The following is a 10,257-nucleotide window of genomic DNA, read 5'->3' on the forward strand; positions in this document are numbered from 1 at the left end:
TTTTTTTCAATAAACAAATCAGATTTGGCTTTGCAGACTTGGAAATTCATCTTCTCCACATGTTGTCTGACTCTTGTGTTTCTGGCTGGCTGCCGTCCCGGTGCCCACGGGCAGCGCTATGGGCGGCACCGGGGCTGGCACCACACGCTGGTACGTGTTTCGCTTTACATCCCGCTAGAAGGGCTCTGCGACGGGGAAAACTGCATCCGCACCTCCCACCCCAGGTACTGAGCCAAAGGAAATCTCAATCCCTCCTTCTTTCCCACGAGATGACAGCATTTCAGAATGGCTTAATGCAAATAAAGATGAATTCTGTAGGTCCTTCATCACTGCAAAGTCTCTCTCTTCGTGTAGAAGAAATCCGATGGGCTTCATTTGTTGTTTGCGTGAGTGAGAATAAAGCCGGCCTCTCCTGCCCTCATCAGTTTGATGGAGCTCCCCACCATTTTCAGACTACAATTTGGCAGAAGCACGTACGGCCTCGGCACCCACAGCGCATCCCTGCCACGCTCGGGGGAAGCTCGGGGAGGCAGAGGGGTCTCCATCCCATCGCCAGCAGGAGGGAGGGCCGGCCAGCTGGAATTGTCTCCTTCCAGGGAGAGAGGAGAAGACTGAACCCTGGCTGCACACGCCGGCTTTTTATTTCCATGGCAGGCTGGAGGCACGCCAGGGCCCCCAGGGACGCCGACATCAATAGCCAGATTCCAGGCGCAGCACCAGCCGGGGACCTTTCTGAATTAATTTTTCCTTTGTTTTCCTCCGTCGAGTCTTGATCTCGGCTAAAGCGCCGGCTGGCGGCAGGCCCTGCTGGGAGACATGAAGTCAATTACCCCAATGCCTTTGATTGAATTGGGCTTGGCGAGGGGCCAGCTGCCGTGGGCTCCTGTCCCGCAGCCCCGCGCGGGGACCAGGCGCAGCCTTGCGACGGTTCCTCCCTTAAATTGCAGACGCTTGTCCGGGCTCAGGCGATGCGGCTGCCCCCCGGGCTGTTTCTCTTTCATTCCCATTTTGGGGGGTGTGGCAGGTTTTTTTTTTTTTTTTTTTTTTTTTTTGCTTCTGGGGGACCTGGGGAGCCGCACAAGCCAGGGCTGCGACCTGGTGGAACCACCAGGCTGGACCTCAGGAGCCGGCTCCGATGTGCCCGGGAAGCTGAGCACATCTCCCCACACCTCCTGCACTGGGGAGCCTGGGGGGGGGAGTGTGGGGGACCAGCAGCCCCTCTGCCTCCTCTGCACCCCAACAGCGCTGCCGGGCTTGTCCGGGTGCCGGGCAGGAGATGCTGACACTGTTCTTCCTGGGATGCTGGGAGGTAGAACAGGGCTTTGCAGTCCTGCGCTGGAGAGGACGGGACAGGCACGCCTGGAAACCCAAATCTGAGCTGGCTCAGAAGCATCGGCCGCTCTCAAATGCTGGTCCCAGCACTGCCGGGCAGCTGGAGGGGGAAGCCCCCAGGAGATGAAGGTCTGCGCGGCTCCCAGATCACCGAGACAAGCTGCAGTTAATGCATGAAGATCACAGGAGATGCCGTGTGCCACCACCCTGTCCCCAGCAAATCTACGAGCTCCAGAATCAATGCTCAAACACCAGCAAGTCCAGAGCGCGGGAGAAGAGCGGAGAAGCGATGGCCCCAGCAGAAAGGGGACTTTGCCAGGCAGGAATGACCACACAATCCTGCAAAACATCCGCATGGCTGCAGCGCAGCCGGGGAAGCACCGTCCTGTCCCCAGCCCCGGGCTGTGAATTTTCTCAGCATCTCCAAGCAAACCTGCCCCACTCCCTCCGTGGCTGCCGAGGCAAAACCTGCTCCTCTCCCCCCCAGCAGCTCCCTCAGACATTGCAGGGAATAAAAACCCTTCTCGGACCCAGCAGCCGAGGCCTGAAGGCTTTTGTTCCCCTGTCCTGAGGTTGCGCAGCTCCTCTACGAGGGGTCCTGCCAGCATTTGCCCCCCCTCCCCCTTGCTACCCTCGCAGTGGCAAACAGCTAAAGAAAGCAAAGCAGAGACACCAGCCCTGGGTTTGTATCCCAAATGGGCAGTTTTAAATCAGAATCTGAAGCTGAGGATGGAAAAGCTCCAAAACAAACCGATTAACTACCCAGTGAATAATTTATAAGACAAACACCATCTCTTTTCCTCCTGAACTAAATGCAAATGGTTTACCATCTCCTCAAGCCTGCTTGTTACCTGAAAATTTTCCCCCGCTCCTTCCCGGCAGGTCTGTCTGGGCTGTGGTCGCTGGCACACGGCGCGTAAGGACGTCTGCGTGACACTGGCTGGTGCGGTCCGGGTGTGTGGACCTCCTGGCTGATGGCTGCTCTGTGACCTGACCCCTTTTTTTAACCCTTAGGATCAACTACACAACATCAATAAACCTGGCGCTTAGAAATTCAAAATGGCCTTTCTGCACAAATCCCTTAACCGTCACTGAACATCTGCCGTTTCCACAGTAACCCAGCGAGCAGCTGCGACGGGCCGCCGCCACCCCACCGATTCAGGCTGACTCGCCCGCATCCCTGCCGTTACCTGGGGAACGCACGGGAGCACCAGCATCCCGCAACGCAGCACCGGGCATCACGGTGCAACAGCCGTGGGGGGACACCCCCACCCACTCTGCATCCGCGGGGCTCCAACAGGCTTCCAGGAGTGATACGGATTTGAGCGCAGGTCCCCATCGGGACACTACTTTGAGCACAACCCTCTAACGGTTTACGACTCACGGCGGAAACAGATTTATTTGCAACCCAGGGCTTTAGCCAGCGACACGTTCCGTGCAATAGAGTAATTGCAGAAAGCAGATTAGCGCTGCGAGGTAATGATCTTTTTGCCTGCTTTTCTTAGCTTGCCTCATCCATCGCTGTCCTGCGTAGGATTAGCATATGCCTCATTTTGGAGCAGACATTCCGGCTTTAAAACCCAGCCCTTTGGATAACGGTTAAATGAAGACAGATAACAGCAGCCTCTGCACTGGCGGGGTGCTGCTGAGCCTGCTGAGATTCACAAATGGGATGCTCGCTCCGCTCCAGGCAGGCAGAAGGGCTTTTGGTGGCTGTAGGCAGCTGCCTGGAATTTCTCAGGGAGGTAAAGCTGCTGTGCACGTATACGTGCTTGCGGGAAGTTGTATGTGAGCTGCCTTTTCTCCAGCAATTGGGAGGCTGGATAGAGGGGACGCGGGAGAAAGTCTACTCCTACAGCAGGAAAGGGCTCGTGGTGTTATGGAGTTAATTACTGCTGCAGAGCATGGCTGAGGGGAGCGGTACTGCAGGATCTGTGGAGAAACCGCGTGGGACTTGCCACCTAATTTATAGCAGATGGACGTCAGCATCACCTCAGCCTCCAGCACATCTGCTGCTCCCACAGCCAGTCTCAGCCATGCACCAGGCTGTGCCGGGGGGGACACAACTGCCCGCTCCCATGCCAGGGAGGGGATGGTGGCACCAGAGGGTCCCGTGCACCCCACCGTGACCTCAGGGGCTGAGCAGCGCCACGTGGAGCAGAGCTAACGCCGTACATCGCCCCGTGCAGTACTTGCAGCCGGTGATGCGGCAGCAGGAACACACTGTGCTCCGAGCGCTCGCAGTGAGCCCTCCATCACGGGGTCGTGACAGGACTGTTATTAATGTATTAATATCGTGATGTATACACACATATCTGAGGGGGGTGGGCACCAGGAGGAACCAGAAGGGTTACTCACGGTGCAAATGATACCCCGTGGTTATACCTGCTCCGTAAGCAGTAAGGAGACCCGGTGGGCTCCTGCACAGCCCAGAGAGCCAGGCAGGGAGGGCTTCCTCCTGCCCAGGCTGCAGGGGAGAAGGTTTGAAGGCTTTGAAGAGTAGGGACAGGTACAGCAGGACACCAGGACTTCACCTGGGCAACGACTGACCTCAGTGGGATGCAGAAGAGGGAATATTACAGGTTGACCAAATACCTACTGAATTACAAATGCAAAAAAAAAGGGCTTCACTGATGAAGCCGTTGGAGGGGACAGCCGAAGCAGAGGGGATGAGGATGAGCGCGGCTCTGGCAGAACCTGCTGGGGTGTTACTGCAGCTCAGCAGAGCTACTGGACCAGGCACAGGGGCAGCAGGGCAAGAGACTTGGAGGAATTAATGAGCCTGGTGGGAGGAAGTGTTAAAATCCCCCAGGAGAGGAGGCAGCAGGAGAACCCTAAACAAATCCACCATGATTACATCTGCGAGGCTACGGCTGAAATAGAGAGCGCAAGGAAGGGGCTGCAGAGAGGGCTGAGGCTTAGAGACCTCACAGGAGATGAGGACACACGGAGGCAGCCAGTGAAGCAGCTCAGCTTCATCAGCCTCGGGGGGGGGGGGGAAAAAGGATGAATGCGGGAGCAGCAAAACTGACCTACAGCCAAAGGCTCGGAGTGCTTGTGCAGATCCACCCTGTCTGCTTTGCATCCCTGTGCCCCACAGTGGTCGCAGCTCCACTGTGCCAGATGTCATGGCACAAGACAGCCTCTGCCAAGCACTGCTCCTGTCTAATTTAGCCCAAACTTGATCCTAACTCTGTCCTGTTGAATTCAAGGTGCGAGGAGAGGAGAGCATGAGGCTTGGCATTTATCTGTCAGATCGCTGCCTCTCAGCCCGGTCCTTCCCCACGGGTTAGGGAAGAGCTGGGCACGGGGAGGCAGTGAAACGGAGGGTGCCCTGGAGCTGGCACACGGCTACCTGCCTGCGAGTCTGCGGAGACATGTCCTAGCTTATTAAAAACCTGAGCAAAGGCCAGTGGAAGATCTCCTTAGGATCTTGTGGCTGCTGGCTCAGATACCAAAGAAATCAGTAAAGCTCTTTGTGTACTGCTGAGAGTCCTTCTGAAGGGTTTGGGACCAAGGAGAGAGAGAGAAGACTGGGAGGGGTGAGGACAAGTGCCACAGCCTGACCATGGGGATCGAATACCAGCACTGCACCACGCAACAACTAGCAGAGGATGGCTGGGTGATAACGCACGGGGCCCAGGAGGGCACGTACGCTGAGGGGTGGAAAGACTGCTCTGTGGGCTGAAGGGGAGGCTCACGGAGGTAGCTGGCAAGATAGATGGTGGTTGGCTTATTTGAGCCAGGGACACCTATGCCCAGGGATGCCCAGCGATCTCTTCTCGCACTCTGAGCCTGACACCCCCTGTCCCACCATTTCCAGTTCGTTCAGCGATCCTGCATGGCTTGGCAAGTTCCACAAGCACTGCTAATGCATGAAACCCCACCAGTCCCCTCCAGTACCTGCATCCAGCCCACGTATGGCCACGGACCGCTCCTCTCCAGCCCTGCCACCTGCCTGGCCTGTGTCACCTCTGCCTGCCCCAAGGACACTGCTTGAACCGTTGGGTAGGGGTTTGGGTCACGGCCAGAACGCCACCATGCAAGCACTGCACCCCCTCGGTGTCAGTCCCTCCCTCTACGGCACAAGGAGCAGGGGAGATGCTGCAGACCACGCGCCCTGTGACCGCAATGTGAAAGGGGCTTTTGAGTCCCTAGAAATCTCCAAGCAGATGCTCCAACATGCACTCGTGTCCTGATCTTCCTCCAAGGAGAGCACCACAGCCTCTGTGCTAGCCCCTCTCCCCAACGCCTGCCTCCATGGCACCCGTGCCTACCTTGGCATCCAGGATGCTCGTCTCCACCCGGGCCACCCCCTGGTTCTCCCGGAACAGCTGGATCTTGCTGACCTTGCTAAATTCCGACAGCACCGTGGTGAGGTTGGTCTTCAGGTCGATGACGTGGCTGATGCCGTGCCGGGGTCCCACCAGAAGCGTGGTGGCTGGCTGCTTCTCGTCCTGGTAGCACGAGCACATGGAGAGAGACAGATGGAGAGGGGTGAATGAACGCACCCCGGGGCTGCACGTGGCTCTCTCCATGGAGCCAAGCCTCGATGTTGGCAGCTCAGCCAGGTCCCGGATGGCTTTTGCAGAACAGCAGGTGAAGCTGATGCCATGACCCCCCCTCCCTGAGCCCCTCTGCAGAGCTGGGAATGGTGCGCGGGACACCAAGGCTATTTAAAAATAAAGCACCGAACTGACTGTCCACATGAAATATTCAGGCCTGCTGGTGTCACTACAGAAAAGTAACAGCATGTTACAAATCTGCCTGATCTGACATTGCCTCTGAGAGCAGGAAGCAGAGGAGGGAGTGAATGCATTTTAGAAAAGACGACTAAAGCCTTGACTGAAAATAGAGGTCTTTCTTGTTCTGGTCTGCCCAGGAAGGATGCTTCAAGCCAGACCTGGAGGTGAAGAGGAGCTTGGCAGACTGGTGCAGAAGAGAGTAAGGAAATACTTTCTACCAGTTCCACGTGGTTCAACTCCTAGGCTGGTTCTGTCATTGCTTTGGTGTCGGAGATAAAAAAAAAGGCAGGGCACCCACACCAGAGGTGAGTTGCCCAACGCTGCACACCCAGGCAGTGTCGGAGGCCGGCTCCTACCGTTCAGCCACAGCTCTGACCAGACACCACATGGTTCTGCTGTCACCGATTTCCTACAAGCAGCCCTTTGAGCTGCGTGGTGAGGAGCTCCGAGGAGTGGTGGAAGCAGAGCAGATCAAAGGCTGCAAGAAATGGAACCCAGGAGGCAAAGCAAGGGAAGCTAGGGAAGCGCTAAGACCTTGGGTGGGGGTAAAGGGAAGGATGGCAGAGAGGTGACACCTTACATGGAGACCCCTGGATGGAAGGTGGAGCAAGAAGGATGGAGAAGTGAGACAGGCAGCAGGGAGCCTTAGTGGATCCACCGTTCTATTTGGCTTGGTGGCTTTCCTCCTGCCATGGAGAATGTGAGGTGGCTTGGGTGAGGCGTGGAGATGTCCCTGATGGAGATGAGGGAGGAGCGGGCTGTGGCAGTGATAGCTTCCTGAGAGATGCCAAGCAGCAGTTGGGCTGGACCACTGCTGACGGAGACCATAAGGCCAGTTGGGCTATTCCCTGCATGGACAAGCAGGGAACACAGTGGCCTTTTCCAAGGGTGGCCCTCCTCCGAAACGGCTGGCAGGATGCTACCAGGGCAGGACCGAGCTATATGCACGTGTCTGAAACTGCTCTGACTTCATTGAGCAGATCATCTCGTTGCCCAAAAGGCTGGCAAGAACAGAGCTGACCCTGACCCTGTGGAGCTGAAGATCTGACCTACTGCCAGCAGGTGCTCTGAAGGCTTTTCTGGATGGGCTTGGACCCCAGCAGGGCAAAGCAAGAGACTGAGGGAAATAATTGCTGTGGGAGCCACATCTCCCCTGGCTCCCCCCTTCAGCACACACTCAGCACCAATGCCAAGCACCTCCCAGCCCATCCTGAATTACCGTACCAGTCCCACTGTGTTGAAGAGGACTCCAGCAAAGGTGGGCAGCTCGTTCAGGATCCTCAGATACTGCAGCTTGGCCTGGGCTGTGGAGACCTGACAAAACACATCACACGGGTGAGCACCACCAGCAGAAAGGGGAAGAAATGCAAGAGGCTGGCGCAAACTGGGCAGCTCCCAAGCAGGGGTGCGCGGCGTGGGACATGGGCTGTGCTGGCAGCAAGCCTGGGGGCTTGACATGGGGTGGAGGGGGTCTCCGCTCCCCTGCCGTCCTGGGCAGACGCTGGGAGGTAACTCAGAGCAGAGGCACAGCCAGGGAGGAGCCCAGACGCTTGATGTATAACCCCCTGTGGAATGTATAATCCCCCCCAAGATGTCTAACCCTCCTGGGGGATATATAGCCCCCCCGGGGAGCTCTGATGGCTTCAGGGATGGAGGCAGTGGCTCAGCAGCCTCCTCCAGAGCTTTCCAAGCCCAGAAGCAGAGATAACAATAAACACGGGCTGAACTGACGCGTGCCGCTTTGTCCAAGCTGAGAGCCGGCTCTCGGCTGATCTCACCCCACTGATCCTTGCTGCAGTCCCCGAAATCCAGATCAGCTCTCGGAACTGGATTCAGGAGAGAGCGAGCGGCTGCATGGCTGTCACCCTGGGATTTATCTCCCATCCAAAGGGACTTAAGCAGCAATAACAGGAGTTGCTGAACAGCCAGGGACAACGGGATGGCTGGGGTGGAGGGCACGCTGCCACCCCACCAGCCCTGAGCCGTGGCCGTGCGGGTTGGGCTCACCTTGGTGCCACCAGTCTGGGTCTGGTGGGCTTTGAGCTGCTGCGAGAGGGATTTCCGGAGGCTCTTCTCTTTGAGGAGCTGCAGGAGCGAGGGGGGCAGGAAGGGTTCCAGGCCCCACTCCTTCCTATGGGGAAGGAAGCCTGCCTGAGCCACCAAGCCAGAGACCCCACTGATGGGCAGAGAGGGCCAGCAACCAGGGATGCTGCCCGAGAGCATCCTCTTGCTGTCAGAGAGCACCGGAGCCGCACCAGCACTTGCTTGGTGTCACAGCCGGAGCAGTGGCAGCCCCCAGCCTGGGTCCCCAAGGGGATGGGACCCCTGGCTGGTGTCACAGCCCCCAGCACCGGGCTGGGGAACTCTGCAGCCGAGCCCAGCTCCCAGTCACCTTCACGTAACGTTAAAGGATGCAGGGCACATCCCCAAACCTCTTTTGGGGTCCTCCCAGGATACCACCTCCCCCCTTCCTCCCCGTGCACACTGGGCAAGGCTAGCCTGCCCAGATGGATTCTGTAGGGATTTAAGACCACCGGGAACAACAGGAGGGCTGAGCCGGGGCTGCACGGCTCGGTGATGGGCTGAGATTGTGCAGCCACAGTGCCTTCTCCTTGCCTTGGATGCCAGGCAGAAAATCAGCCTGGGTTCCCAAGGATATGCTCCTGGGCTCGCACCAAATATCCCCGCCAGCCCTGGCAAGGCTGCCACGCGTGGCTGGATGTCAGCGTGCGGGGGTCTTACATAGCCCCGTGGTGGGACCAGGGGCTGCGTGTCACTGCTGCCAAGCCTGTGAACCACCAGCCAGCTGCAGGGGGGCTCCCAGAGTGTCTCATGCTCAGCACCCCAAAACATTGCTGGGAACACCCCGGTTACGCAGGGGCTGTGAGCAAGAGCACAGGGAGGGGACACAGAGGAGGGCTGCACGGCAGAGTGGGGAGAGGGAGGAGGACTCACTCCACGTTCTTGAGGGAGACCTTCTGGCTGGGGCGGGTGGCTGAGACAGTGATGTAGATGTGGAGGGCAGCCAGCCCCAGCAGCATCTCTGGCTTGGGGTCTGTGCCGAAGCGCTCTCTGATCACATCGTTGCGGCTCTGCAGGAGGGAGGAGAAAGTGTCCTCAAACAGCTATGGGGACAGGGCACCTGCCACCTGAGGGATGCCTCCACAGGGCCCATCCTGGGCAGACATGTGGGCCATAAGCACCATCAGCTCCCAGTTCCCAGGGGCGAGTCCCCTACCTGGATGTACAGGTACTCAAATGCTGCAGGATCCCGGCGTAGCAGCTCCACCGGGTCCTTGGGGAAGAAGCTCACACGGAAGAGGCATCTCATGCCATGGTAGTGTGTCCTCTGCACAACCTGTAGTAGGAACAGAGGTGAGCGGTGAGCCCAGGAGCCACGTATATTTGCCTGCATGGCAGGAGACCTCCCTCTCCTCTCCCCTGGGGCGGAATTTGATTTCTCTCCTCCATGCATCACCTGATCCTTTCATCCCAGGAACAGCCCAGTCTTGCCCGGTGCTGCAGGGCTTTATGCCACCAAGGCTAACGCTTTCTCCACGATCCTCATTTTATCCCTGGTCCCATGCAGCGCCAGCATCCTGGCTCTCCCGGGCAAGCCAAGGATGTTCACAAATGGTGTCTGCACCTGCCCAGGATGGAGCACAGAGCACCTCCATGGTGCTGTCAGGGTGGGATGGGTTGTCTCACTCTTTGGCTACCCTTTGCACCCCTGAGCCCACAGGACCATGCCAGAGGCAAGGAGAGATTACGCCACCCCATGGCACAACGCCGACCAAACCCCACGCTGATGGGAGAAGAGTCTCCCTGTGTCCCAGCCACCAGCCCTGGCCATCCCAATGCCCTCCCGCACCCAGCGGCTTACGTGGGCCAGCGGCTGCTTGTCCTGGAGCAGCAGGAACCGGTGGCTCTGCTCCGGGCTGGAATACTCCAGGACCAGGGCAAAGTGCTCAATGTGCCTCAAGGACAGGCGGTCCTGCAACGTCACCATCACGTCCTGCAAACGCCACGGACAGGCTTGGGTGGGAGGCAGTGGCTCCCTCCCCAGGGTGGGAGCTGGCACCCCATCGAGAACCCCCTCCTCCCCGGCACCTGGGGCCGCGCCAGCGCAGGATGAGGCTCCGCAGTGCTGAGAGGGGCCGCGGGATGGTAGCCAGGCACT

General features: G+C 58.3%; 1 protein-coding gene across 1 annotated transcript in view; it reads right to left on the minus strand.

The window, feature by feature from the left end:
• FRMPD3 (FERM and PDZ domain containing 3) overlaps window positions 1–10,257 on the minus strand; it is a 30,787-nt gene that overhangs the window by 16,762 nt on the left and 3,768 nt on the right. Inside the window, exons 6-11 of the mRNA XM_009889311.1 lie at window positions 9,961–10,092; window positions 9,316–9,435; window positions 9,033–9,169; window positions 8,085–8,208; window positions 7,302–7,391; window positions 5,610–5,789 (exon numbers count right to left, since the gene is read on the minus strand). Coding sequence (XP_009887613.1) covers window positions 5,610–5,789; window positions 7,302–7,391; window positions 8,085–8,208; window positions 9,033–9,169; window positions 9,316–9,435; window positions 9,961–10,092 — 783 coding nt within the window. The remainder of the gene's footprint in view (window positions 1–5,609; window positions 5,790–7,301; window positions 7,392–8,084; window positions 8,209–9,032; window positions 9,170–9,315; window positions 9,436–9,960; window positions 10,093–10,257) is intronic.

This window comes from Charadrius vociferus, unplaced genomic scaffold, assembly GCF_000708025.1.
Source record: "Charadrius vociferus isolate BGI_N301 unplaced genomic scaffold, ASM70802v2 scaffold7, whole genome shotgun sequence".
Taxonomy (NCBI): Eukaryota; Metazoa; Chordata; class Aves; order Charadriiformes; family Charadriidae; genus Charadrius; species Charadrius vociferus.